This window comes from Salvelinus fontinalis, chromosome 2 (genome assembly GCF_029448725.1).
Source record: "Salvelinus fontinalis isolate EN_2023a chromosome 2, ASM2944872v1, whole genome shotgun sequence".
Lineage (NCBI taxonomy): Eukaryota > Metazoa > Chordata > Actinopteri > Salmoniformes > Salmonidae > Salvelinus > Salvelinus fontinalis.
Window position 1 is genome coordinate 52,213,583 of NC_074666.1, and position 13,740 is coordinate 52,227,322.

General features: G+C 47.6%; 1 protein-coding gene across 12 annotated transcripts in view; it reads right to left on the reverse strand.

Annotated features, from left to right (window-relative positions):
• The window catches only part of LOC129820886 (rap guanine nucleotide exchange factor 6-like), a 134,223-nt gene that overhangs the window by 21,944 nt on the left and 98,539 nt on the right, over positions 1-13,740 (reverse strand). For 5 of the 12 annotated variants that reach the window (XM_055877995.1, XM_055878044.1, XM_055877966.1 and 2 more), the window contains 10 exons: positions 13,288-13,440; positions 12,410-12,574; positions 10,273-10,380; positions 9,754-9,957; positions 9,439-9,547; positions 8,898-9,141; positions 5,952-5,963; positions 3,762-3,919; positions 2,156-2,170; positions 122-362 (listed from right to left, as the gene is read on the reverse strand). In XM_055877995.1, the coding sequence (XP_055733970.1) occupies positions 122-362; positions 2,156-2,170; positions 3,762-3,919; positions 5,952-5,963; positions 8,898-9,141; positions 9,439-9,547; positions 9,754-9,957; positions 10,273-10,380; positions 12,410-12,574; positions 13,288-13,440 (1,409 nt within the window). Of the gene's footprint in view, positions 1-117; positions 363-2,155; positions 2,171-3,761; positions 3,920-5,951; positions 5,964-8,897; positions 9,142-9,438; positions 9,548-9,753; positions 9,958-10,272; positions 10,381-12,409; positions 12,575-13,287; positions 13,441-13,740 lie in introns of those variants that run through there. The other 7 variants (XM_055878012.1, XM_055878019.1, XM_055877975.1 and 4 more) reach the window with 4 other exon arrangements.

Genomic DNA, 13,740 nt, shown 5'->3' on the forward strand with positions numbered 1-13,740 from the left:
CAACTGATACAGGGTCAGATCATATTATCCCAATTTGTATCCCTTTAAGGTTAAAAGATAGGATTGGGGTGGGGTAATCTGATCCCAGACCTGTATTTAAGACCACCGTCCAGTGTCTTACCTGCCGTTGAGCTGGATGCGGTCAGCCAGCTTGGAGAGCTGGTCAGGTAGCCTGCGTTGTTTGATGACGCCCTCGGGGCTGACCGACACTTCACAGAGGGAGTAGTTCTCCGGGGCTGCGCTCAGGCCAAACTCGTTGACCACGTGACTGACCACGTCCTTGGCAGTGGTGTCCTTGCTGATGATGATGTAACAGCTCTGCTGGTCAGCCTTGAACACCCGGATCACCTGGTCTGGAATGTCTGACGAGTGGAGGAGAAGAGCTTCGAAGATTTAGGATGGACGGAATACCAGAATGCACCGGATGCGTCCCAAACGGCACCCTATTCCCTACAGAGCGCACTACTTTTTGACCAGGACCCAAAGAGCTCTGGTCAAAAAGTAGTGCACTATAATATAGGACACAGGGTGCCATTTGGGACGCAGATCTCTTTCATACAGAAGCGTAAATATAGTGACCCAAAATAAAAGTCTCCAGCAACAACAAAAAAGTTTACAATTTCCATGGTAACCCAAAAGTTAAAAATAAGGAAGCAAACCGCCCTCGTGGCTAAAGGATACGCACGCGAGATGCATTTCCCAATATGCCAAAGGGAAGAAGCACTTCAGACTTTCTCTGCTTGCACATGAAAGTGCTTGTGGTCCATTACACACACATCAGCAGGGTAAAACAACGAGACATGAATAGCGGAGGACGCTAAGCGGTATGGGTGGAGGGGAAGAGCGTGGATAAAGGTATGACATTGGAGGGAGTGAGGACGGACGGACGGACGGACGGACGGGGGGGTGGGATCGCGTGCCTGGGAGCAGTCATGCAGGGAGCCTAATGACTTCAAGAGGAAAACATAAATAAAAGGGGGAATGGGCTTGGCTGACAGATGACCGTATTGAACACGCCACTGCTCCCTCCGTGTTTCCCAGGGAGTAGAGTGAAGCGTGCTCAACGGACTGTGAGGCCACAGCCATTATGGAAGCTATGTGCTCCTTTCTGGCCTCATCTCTCACTATGGCTGAGCCCATAACTAGAAACCCCATTCATTATTCCCATTACAGCAGCAAGATCGGCAGAAACAAATCACTGAGCCACACCAATAACACTGCTGCAGATGAGTCTAAATACAATGCAGTGGCTAAGCCATAATCAGCCATTTCAACCTACTTAAACTAAAAGTGGGGGGGCGATTTGTGCCGAGGGTCTAGACTAGAGCAATCATATACCCTCCAATCATATCTAGTAATTATCTATACACCTCCTTGACAGGACTAATACCGCCCTAAACGAATGAAAACGATTTACAAAACCAATTATTTATTGTATCGTGAGAAAGATGGCGGCCCCACAGGAAAAGCCCGTTTTCCACTGAGAAAAGACTCCTGGCTCTTGGGCGGTGATCTTCGGTACATTCTGCTGACGCAACGCTATTAGGGTTCCTACCCCCCCCCCCCCCCCCCCCCCTCCCCCCCCAACACCTAACGCCCCCTAGGCCTGCCTGCTAAGCCTTTTTCCTGTTCTCTCTGTCACAGAACCACGAGATATAAATCCCACCTAAAGCAGCATTAGCAGACAGGGGAGGAGCAACGGAGCTGGGAGGAAAGCACAGGGCCAGACGCACAGGGCCTGACGCACAGGGCCAGACGCACAGGGCCAGACGCACAGGGCCAGACGCGACACGGCACTTTAACACGAAGCTCCTTCGACATAAAAATAGTCAAACACATTCAGCCATCGCGAAGGATAGGTCCCAATTAGTTGCACTACATTTGACCAGGTCCCATAGGTCTCTTTTCAAATGTAGCGCACTATGTAAGGGAACAGTGTGCTGTTTGGAACGAGGCCCAAGACCTCCATGCAGAGCCCAACTTAGACTGGGGTCCATGACGTATGACACAGAGAGAGACGGAACTCGAAAGCTCATGAATGAAGAGGGGAAAAAATGACGGGAGGGGAAACTTGGAAGCATAAACTGAATGTTGCCAAAACGAACACAGCCCCGGTTGTCCACTGAAACTGGGAAGAGAGCATGTAGATACTTACAGTAGAAGCCCACGGCTGGGGAAGCAGACAGAGGAGGAAAGAGAGAGAGAGAGAGAGAGAGAGAGAGAGAGAGAGAGAGAGAGAGAGAGAGAGAGAGAGAGAGAGGGAGGGAGTGAACAGTGGTTGGAAACATGGAAGAGAAAGAGAGGACTTTGAACGACAGCTTTCCCGTTGTGGGAGGACGGAGAACGTCAGCGGGGCAGAGGGACTTTCACTAAAGCATCTGTTTATAATCAGATCAGGGAGAGAGGGAAGGCACAGTGTGTGTGGGACAGAGAGCTGGGATCTGAGTCTGCCGCAGTGTCACACACACACACACACACACACACACACACACACACACACACACACACACACACACACACACACACACACACACACACACACACACACACACACACACACACACACACACACACACACACACACACACACACACACACACACACACACACGCCTTCTTACACCCAATCAAAGGCCTAGATGAATAACACCGTACTTAACTCCAAACTCCAGTTTCTCTGATCCCCCCCTTAATCTAATTTGAGGCCAGGATTTGTGAGGGATTACTCCCCACACTGAAAGGGCCGCTTTGAAATGAGTGGTTGGGGGGGTCTACTGGGGTGGTGGGGGGGTCTGCACTTGTCGCTGAACATCCCCCCCCTACCTACCCGTCAGTCACAGTGAAAGAGCCAGAGCGCGGTCGGTGGAGAAGAGAAATGGCACTAATAGAAGATGATTCATCTCCTATCTCAGTGGGCTTGGCGGAAGGGGGGGGGGGGGGGGGGGGGGGGGGGGCAGTCCTCTACAGGCGTGCGTGATATATTGGGGCTGCAGACTGGACCCTCTGACTGCAGGCTGCGCTGAATGACAAATGATTGGGAGGATAAATCAAAAGCATATTCCCCCCTCCACTCCCCTCTCTTCTCGGGGAGGCCGCTTAGTTGTTTCAATAATTATGGGCTCTGAAATCTGTCAGCGTTTAATCCCTTTCATATGGCTCTAATTCGGTTTCATGTCCGAGCTCTTGAAATGGAAATGCTTGAGACACAGAGGAGAAACGGAACACCAGTGTGTGTGTGTGTGTGTGTCTATATGTGTGTGGCGTTCTCATAATGATCAATTCTGTGATTAACCCAAGGGCCTGCGGGGCAGAGCAGTGTGAGGAGTTTCTCCAAGCAGGAAGTGCTTTCACTCTCTGTGAGAAGTATTCCTCCCTGAGTAATTACTGCTGTTTTCCCACCGCACAGCTCCACTGTTATGCCTATTGCCAACATAACCGGGTCTGAAGAGGGCCACGCGCTTGAAAAATGAACAAGATAAACACTTGTGTAAAATGCGGCCATCTTCAGTTGGTAATTGTCTCAGTGGAGTAGTGCGCAGTCTTCACTACCCAAGCAGTGATCGCCGTGTGGCGAGCACGAGAGTGAATGGTCAGATGTTGGCCTAGCGCCAGTGAGTGCTTCTGCCTCTGTGTTTTTATCTCACCCTTATTTAACCAAGAAAAGAGTGTGTGTGTGTGTGTGTGTGTGTGTGTGTGTGTGTGTGTGTGTGTGTGTGTGTGTGTGTGTGTGTGTGTGTGTGTGTGTGTGCGCACGTCTTTCACCTGCTGGATTGGAGAAGTCCAACACATTAGTGGCTGGCTGCAGCAGGTCAGGGCTGCTGGATGAGAGGCTGCCAGGGATGGGCATGATGGCCACGCTGTGCCTGCACTGCTTAGTGCCCACGATGCTGTCATCCTGAGACTGACCCACGCCACCATCACTGTGGCACAAGAGAGACAGAGAGAGGGAGATGTGAGGGGATGTCAGATCCCTTACGATAATGGGCTCGAGTTTCCCTTGGTCAGGAACTCCTGGCCCCAGAGCCATATTCAAATCACTCTGCATTCAAATCAACAGTTAAAAGAAGCATTCCTGGCGTTCTTGATAGCTCTACAGCGCACCGCAATCCCAGCAATCCTTTCATAGGTAGTGAAGGATACACAAGGGGTTGGCAAAGATCCATCCATGAAAGATCACATGAATGACGCGGCTGACGAGCAGGGTGCACCGAAACCCAACACAAACCGGGCCCAGGAATGATGGCGACAGCCCAGTGGGCACACATACACACATCAACAAGACACGCACAGACACCCAAACAAACACTATGCATGATTGATGGCAAGGATGAGGAGCCTTTGTACAGACACCGAGAAAAAAAACAACCGTTACGCGTGACATTCAATCTTAAGACAGACATTTCAATGGGTCTGGGATGAGAGGTCTGCTTGCCTGGCCTGCCTCTCGGTGAGTATGTCTCGAGTCAACTCTCGAGGGTAAACAGGGACAGAGAGAGACATCCGCATTGAAAGGGTCTGATATGCAAATGGGATCCTTTTTGACGAATGGTCTCATTACGATGGGGGGATGCGGTGGTGTCTTTGTGGCTGGATTGCTACTCCCCTGACAGTGTCAGAACACCAACACACCATCATCAGGCCTCCAGGCTATAGCTCTAATTGACTGTTTCCGTACTTAAACGGCCCTCGCAGCTGCTGGAGACGGAAGGGGACGTGGCTGACGTGTAAAGCGATACTTCAGCCTAGACCTAATTTCCCGAATTGGTTCAAATTAGGTTACGGTCAGTAAGAATTTGGCTTATGGTTAAGGTAAAGGTCCGTTTTAGATTTTGGGATGCTGGTCCACACACAGGTGGACTAACTGATTGACACTTCCAAGGCCCCTCCTCCCCCAAATGACACACACAGTGATACGGGACCAACATAGCCTGCTGGTCCCAGATCCTTTTGTGCGGTCTTGCCGACTCCAATGGTTTGGCGTGACGATGACCATAGGGCTTGACAAGACAGTACAAAGAGACCAGGGACCAGGCTAGCGCGGTTAGCAGAGCTCACATAACAACTTACCGACATAGACACACCATAAAACCAAGACAACACATATCAGACATAACAACTTACCGACATAGACACACAGAAACATACACGCGTCACAGATAGGAATCTATCATATGTACTCCCGCAGAAAGTCCTAATGCCAATCACATTCCTCAGTAACGTGTGATTCAACCAAACGTTTAAACTCTACTTCCTCATACCTCAAAACTCAGTCTTAGCCCTACACGGCCCACGGTGATTCAGATGTCTACATTACGCCTAGGTTAGGTACGTGAGCACTTTTCAGAATACTATTATAGGCAAGCACCTTATGTTACACTCCAATCCCAATCAAATTCATACATGCCATGTCCTTAATACTACGGTGTGTTGCATGCATTAAACGTGAAGTGAAGCACTATGGGATGTGAAGCCGACAAATGAGAAGAAAGCTGCACATGGAAGCACAAACGAGTGTAGAATCGCATCACCCTGAACTCGACCCAATACTTCACCGCATTCTCAAGCTCTACTCTAACCGACCGTGAAGCTGCAGAGAATGCTACAGAGGGGAATAAACTGGTACGGTAGGAACAGCAGAGAACATCTACACGTTTCACGGATGCCTCGGTAGCATCAGGAATGCGTGCAGAGATTCTGAAGGATTCCCCCCCCCCCCCCGCATGAAGATCCCAATGCAGTCCTCCGGGCTTTCCGTTAAAAAGGTCATTGCTGAATTCCTCCCTGCCTACAATGACTGTGTGCGCCCGCGTCAGATATGGCACCCTATGCCCTACGTAGTGCACTGAATGCCCAGGGCCCATATAGGGAAAAGGGTGCCATTTGGAACACATACTGCGTTTTCTCCACGTTGCCAGTGAATGAGGGAACTAAATTACACAACAAGTGTCTTACCCAAAGAGTCGCCTGTGCAGGTGAGGCAGTTAGAGGAGGAACAGAGGACAGTGAAGAGCATGAGAACAACAAGGCTGCAGTACAGTACAGTGTGCCAGCGGCATGTTAGCACTGAGCAGCAACAACACAGACAGGCAGATAATGAGACGACGGGCAAGGCCACAGTATCCAGACACTGGACGTTACAGACAGACAGAGACAGACAGAGACAGACAGACAGACGGAGACAGACAGACAGACAGAGACAGACAGACAGACGTTACAGACAGACGTTACAGACAGACAGACAGACAGACGTTACAGACAGACAGACGTTACAGACAGACAGACAGACGTTACAGACAGACAGACGTTACAGACAGACAGACGTTACAGACAGACAGACAGACGTTACAGACAGACAGACGTTACAGACAGACAGACAGATGTTACAGACAGACAGACAGACAGATTTTACAGACAGACGTTACAGACAGACGTGACAGACAGACGTGACAGACAGACGTGACAGACAGACGTGACAGACAGACGTGACAGACAGACAGACATTCAGTAAATGTACCTCAGTGGAGGCTGCGGAGGGGAGGACGGCTCATAATAACGGCTGGAACAGAGTAAAGGGAATGGCAGCAAACCAGGTGCTTGATACCATTCCACGGATTCCGCTCCAGCCGTTACCACGAGTCCATCCTCCTGCCAATTAAGGTGCCACCAACCTCCTGTGATGTACCTACACACATCTCAGTCAAACACACACACGGGCAGACACAAAAGTAGTGAAAAACGATTGTTTCCTTATTTAGTTGAACCAATCATCATTGACTTAACTGATAACCTCACACTAATCAGATATACTAAAAGTATTGAATATACATTTACACATCCAATATACACTGAGTGTACAAAACATAGAATGACCAGGTGAATCCAGGTGAAAGCAATGTTCCCTTATTGATGTGACCTGCTAAATCCACTTCAAATCAGTGTAGATGAAGGGGAGGAGACAAGTTAATGAAGAATTTTTAAGCCTTGAGACAATTGAGACATGGATTGTGTATGTGTGCCATTCAGAGGGTGAATGAGCAAGACAAAAGATTGAAGTGCCTTTGAACGGGGTATGGCAGTAGGTGGCAGGCGCACCAGTTTAAGTGTCAAGAACTGCAACGCTGCTGGGTTATTCACGCTCAACAGTTTCCCGTGTGTATCAAGAATGGTCCGCCACCCAAAGGACACCCAGCCAAACTGACACAACTGTGGGGAGCATTGGAGTCAACATGGGCCAGCATCCCTGTGGAACGCTTTTGACACCTTGTAAAGTCCATGCTCAGACGAATTGAGGCTGTTCTGAGGGTAAAATAGGGTGCAACTCAATATTATATCGTAAATGTTTTGTACACTCAGTGCACATTTACATCAGGAAACCCACAGGACAGCCTGCTTTTGACAAATGGCTGATATATCTACTTATACACTTTTAAACACAGATAATGTGTATAAGAAGGAGAGTTTAAGAGGTGAGATGATACATACCCTGGCTATCCCTTGCAGTCGTCTCGTCAAATCACCACCATTCATGTCCAGCTCAAACTACCTAGTCTATTGGCTGCCAATGGAATCCCAGTAAATCAACTGGTTGATCAATATATGACCCAGCAGCAAAGCCAGGCAGTCATGTGACTTGCCTACTGTAGAATACTGCAGGGAGTAGCCTACATTATTTGTATTTATTTATATATTTTTATTTTACCTTCATTTAACTAGGCAAGTCAGTAAAGAACAAATTCTTATTTTCAATGACGGCCTAGGAACAGTGGGTTAACTGCCTTGTTCAGGGGCAGAACGACAGATTTTTATACCTCGTCAGCTCGGGGATTCGATCTTGTAACCTTCCCGGTTACTAGTCCAACGCTCTAACCACTAGGCTACCTGCCGCCACTAGGCTACCTTCGTTGACCTGTCCATCCTCCTGCTACCATCGCCATCAGAAAAGGCACATGACTCAAGTATCACACAAGCGGAATAAAGATGGAGACCTGTACTTGCCCTTTGTACGGTCTTCACCACTGTTTATTACACTAAGCCTGGGTCCCAAACGGTTCACTATTCCCTTATGGGCCCTGGTCAAAATAAAACGCGGGGAATAGGGTGCCGTTTGGGACACAGCCTAAGTAGAGAGAAAAGGACATGTTCCATCACATCAGCAGCCCAATGAGTTGACAGCATAAGGCCCAGCATCAGAAGTGACTGACGTCTGAAATCATACACTGACCTCACTACCCCAGCACGAAGAACGACCACACACAAAGCTGTTGATGGCGTGTACCGTAATCGCTAGCTACTAGCATCCGCCGCGGTGCGCTACTACCACGTTCTATCACATTGTCGGTCTATAACAGATAGACTACTAAAGAAGCGTGATGCTCCCCAATCAGTCTCTCATTTCCACTCTCTCTAAGTCCCCGCGGAGTAAATGGAATGAAACATGAATGAAAGCGATGTGATTTAGATACAGTTGTTGGCTATGGCAGATCAACGGCTAAATGACACTAAACGGTTTCCTGAAATGCAGGGCGATTACACGAGAGCTGACGGAGCAGAGCGTGCGTCGAGGGGAAAGGCAGAACTTTACGTGAGAGCGTTGCCAACGTCTCCCTGGGCAAGTAACACTGTTTCGTTCTCACCCTGCACTGAAACAGTACGGATCATAATGAGTCCAATGGAAGGTATGAAGGACTAAAATTGCATGTTTATGTTTTCAAAGAACAGACCCTCCCCAAAAAAAGCTTTTCCTTTAATCTACAATAACTTTAAAAGCTTTTAAGGGTAGAGCGAATGAGAATGGTCCAGCTGTCGCTGATATGGAGCGAAATCGAGGATGATGACGATGACTCCCTTTTACCTTAAAGCCCAGTGAATACAAACAAATACAACACAATACTCTCCTACCTGAAGGGTTTAGGTGGTAGGATGCTGAAGCGGGTCTTCTCTAGCATCTTCCTGATCTTGTTCCGTCCCCCAGAAACGGTGTTGGCCTTCATCTTCTTGGTGGCCTTGTGGTCTGTGGGGAACTCCATGTCTCCAGGCAGGTCAGGGATGGAGAAGCGGTTGCCCTTCTTCTCCTGGATCTTGGGGATGTGCGGAACGCCATTCTTCTTCTCGTGAACGATCCGGCTCAGCAGCTCTTTGAACACTGGGGAGAGGAGAGGAGGGTTAGTGGGTGAATGGCAAGACGCAGGTCACAGAACTAGGGTTGTAAAATAGGGTTGTAAAATCCTGATAATTCCCAGGTTTTCCAGAAAGTACGGTTGGAAGACTTGGGAAACTTGAGAAAGTTACAAGCATTTTGCAACCCAACACACGACCGGCCACAGATACAGACACAGACCCAGGTACAGACTACTGTTGACATCTGGCATTTTAATTGCAGATGGTCCTGCATCGTTAATGAAATAATCCTAGTTATGGTAAGAGGGCAGATTGTACTAACCGAAGATGTTAGTCTTGACTGTGAGGGAGAGGTGTGTGTTGTTCCTCAGGAAGTCCATAGCTTTGACGTAGGAGACGTTCTCAAAGTTCTGACCATTGATCTCCATTATCTGAACGAGGAAAACACAAGAGAGCTTCGAGTCAACTGCACTTGTTACTGAAACTACACCCGCAAAGGGCATCTGAACAGCAATCTAAACCGTATGAAATGGAAGAAAAAAAACATGGACTTCAAAAAGCAAAAGCAACAGCGTTTTCTTTGAATATTAACAGTACAATATAAAAACATTAAAACACGAGTAAACACTTCCCCTACCTGGTCTCCCCGTTTGAGTCCAGCCTCCGCGGCCTTGCTGCCCCCCTCCACCGACTCCACGAAGATGCCGAAACCCCTCTCGCTGCCGCCATGCAGGCTGAAGTAGAGCGGGGACTCTCTGGACGGTTTCTGCAGAGTGATCTGCCTCCACTTGGCCTTGGCTGCACACGCTATGTTCAGTAGCCTCAGGTGACCCTTCATTTTCTAAAAGGAACAGAACCGGGTTCAACACCTACTCACTCACTCAACTGACCTGGGCTAACAGCTAACACATCTGGCTCAACCGCAGAGTTGTTACACCCACAGACAGAAGCTCCGTACGTCTGTCTGACCACAGAGTGAAGCTGAAGGTGTGAGGCTTTAGTTCAGTGACGGTGTGAACACCTATTCATTATATAGTGCACTACTTTTGACCAGGGCTCAATAGTGCTTTGGCCAATAGTAGTGCACTATAGGGAATAGAGTGCCATTTGGGACGCACCGTTAAGTATAGACACAATATGGGAAAGGTGATCTTACTGTGGTTTCCAGCAGCTTCTCAAAGTCTTCAAGGAACCTTGTCATGGCTGGGTCACCTTCAAAGTCGTTGAAATGGTTGTTCACCCATAACAACACTATGCGTGTCACCTACACAGCGAAACAAGGCTGTCAAAGCTTAGTCAACAAACATAGAGAATCCTGTATATTTTCTGAAAAGCAGCAAACTCCAAACTTGAAACATTCAATTTTAGCAGAGGCTAAAGATACCTCTTGACTTATTCCACACTTTGTTGTGTTACAGCTCGAATTCAAAATGGGTTAAATATATGTTCCACTCACCAATCTACACACAATACTCCATAATGACAAAGTGAAAACACGTTTCTAGAAATATTAGCAAATGTATTGAAAATTAAATACAGAACTATTTCACTTACATTTAAGTTTTCACATCCATTTCTACTATGCTACTCCAAATCGAGCTCGGGTGCACACAATTTATTTTGATCGTGCGTGAGATTTCACGGCAACTTTGATTCGAAAGAAAAACACATGTCTATATAAGATCCTGCAGCTGACAGTGCATGTCAGAGAAGAATCTATACCATGAAGTCCGAGGAACTGTCCATAGATCGCCGAGATAGAACTGTGGGAAAGGGGATGAAAACATTTCTAGTGTTGAAAGTTTCCAAGAGCACAATGGTCTCCATCATTGGGAAGTGGGAAAAAAAATGGAACTACACAGACTCTGCCTAGAGCTGGCCGGCTGACCAAATGTAGCAACTGGGAAAGAAGGACCTTGGTCAAGGCGGTAACCAAGAATCAAATGACCACTCTGACAGAACTACAGAGTTCCTTGACTGAGATGGGAAATCCTCTCCAGCACTTCACCAAACTGGGTTTTATGGGAATGTGGCCAGATGGAAGCCACTCCTGAGAAAAAGGCACCGCTTGTAAAAAAGGCACGTGAAAGACTGAGATCATACGGCAAAAAATTCTGCGGTCTGATAAAACAAAAATTGTACTCTTTGGCCTGAACGCAGAAAACCAGGCACAGCTCATCACACCTCTAAAACCATCCCCACCGTGAAGCATGGCGGTGGCAGCATCATGTTATGGGGATGCATTTCAGCGGCAAGGACTGGGAGACTGGTAAGGATAGGGGGAACAATGAACGGAGCCAAATACAGGTAAATCCTGGATGAGAATCTGCTTCAGAGAGCAAACAACCTTAGACTGGGGCGAAGATTTACATTCTAACAAGACAATGACCGTAAGCATAGATGCAAAGCAATGCTGTAATGGCTTCAGAACAAGAATGTGAAAGTCCTTGAGTGGTCCAGCCAAAGCCCAGACTTTAATCCCATTGAAAATCTGTGAAAAGACTTGAAGATTGCTGTTAACTGCCACTCCCCATCTAACTTAACAGAGTTTGAGAAAATCTGCAAGGAAGAACGGGGGAAAATCCACAAATCCAGATGTGCAAAGCTGATACAGACATACCCAAGACGACTCAAAGCTGTAATCACCGCCAAATGCGCTTCTACAAAGTACTAACACTCAGGGGAATGAATACTAGATATATCTGCATTTCATTTTCACTAAACTTGCAAACATTTCAAAAAACATGTTTTCACTTTGTCATTATGGGGTATTTGTGTGTAGATGGGTGAGAGAAAAAAAAGATATGACATCTATTTTGAATTCAGGCTGTAACAATTTTTTTTTGAATAAGTCAAGGGGTATGAATACTTTCTGAATGCACTCTATCATAGAGAACTGCAAGAGTTCGGAAATGCAGTGGGTGAAAAAAATAAATAAGAGTAGCATTGTTAGAATCTAAACAAAGGTCATCTTCGCACACAATGAAGCAACCACACCGCAGACAGAGCTACAAACAGCGACTCTCTCTTTGAAGGGAAGGGCCCCTTTAAGAGGAAGAATGATTACACAACAAATTACATGCCAATACAGACTATTGACAGCACAAGACTAATCTTATGTTAAATCATTTATGCACTATGAGAGTATCTGGACGGGACAAATCCCCCGTACAACCAAGAACGCTGACCTGGCACAAGTTGTATTGATTACTGTGTAGCATACCCACGCCTTCACATAAGGAAGCACACATACATGTGCACGCTCACACGCACACACACAGTACTGTACACACCGTGTCTCTGAGGCTGTCGACTTTGAACCACTCGAGCAGCTTCTTGCCGACTTCCATGGGGCTGGAGAGGAAGGTGCGGTAGGTGAGGAGGAAGTCTTCGATGTAGGTGGGGTCAACCACCGATGGCTCCTCCACCAGGTGCAATATCAAACGCTCTGGGGTGCCCTGAGTGGACAGACACATTAAATCACGAATGCATTCCAACTCTCAATTCAATCCAATACAACTTTATAAGTTCCCTCGGTAGCAATTAAGACAGTATTTTCACCAAGGAGATCAAAGTCATTTTGGATTACTTTAAGAAAAAATGGAATTGGGTGAAAGGATAGCACTTCAAAGCAAACCTTGTGTGAGCAGTCACCTGACAAGAAGAGATCACCACGGAAACCGAGTGTGTTTTTAGGGCAATAGTAATTAAAGTGAGCCGTTTTCAAATGATTGAAAGACAAGAATACAGAAGTGAGGATCAGATCAGCCACCCGTCTGTACTGTATGTGTTTGGGGGAACGAAGGAGTCTTAGGAGATGAAGACAAGGAAAGCAGTCTAGTCCATCAGTAGATCAATAGCTGGCTGTTTACGGAGTCTTGGAGACCGATTAAGGGGGTGGACAATAGGCCGCACGCAAAAACAATAGCGTCTACAGGAGCGACAGCAGAACACGGTGGCAGTCACAGGTAGGTAGTCTCTGCATACATTCAAACAAAGCCAATTATGAACATTTTAAGACGATTTCTCAGACAGATTACACCCTAAAGCTAGACTTGGACTGACATGTAAACTCAACGGGGGGGGGGGGGGGGATCATCATTCTGGACTAGGGATAGCCTAATCTGTGTCCGGCAAAAAGGCCTTTTAACTCTTATATTTTGTTCCTCACCTTGATGACGATGTGTCCCTTCCTGGTGCCGCTGCGGTCCAGCTCGCGATGTTCCTTCACCATGACGATCTCTCCCTCCTCCTCCACCTTGTGTGTGTTCTTCTCCACATGGTTGAGGATCCGCCAGTAGTCCTCTTGGGCGATGCACACAAACTGGTCCACAATGACATGGGGACAGCGGGTGAACTTATAGTACAGGAGCCTGGTGCTCCGCACTAGAGCTGGGTACTCAAACAGTAACACGGAAGAACCCCGGGAGCAGGAGAGAGGCATGGCAGGGATGGATGACTGGTGGCTAGTGCTACTGGTCCAGCAATGCTAGTCTACAAGCGAACAGACTAGCTCCACTCCCTTGGCAACTGGTCCATCTATGATAGCATACTGCGGCTAGTGTTTACTATCTTGGTCCTGCTACTCTCCCGTAGCGAACATTCACCTGGCTGAAAGGTCAAG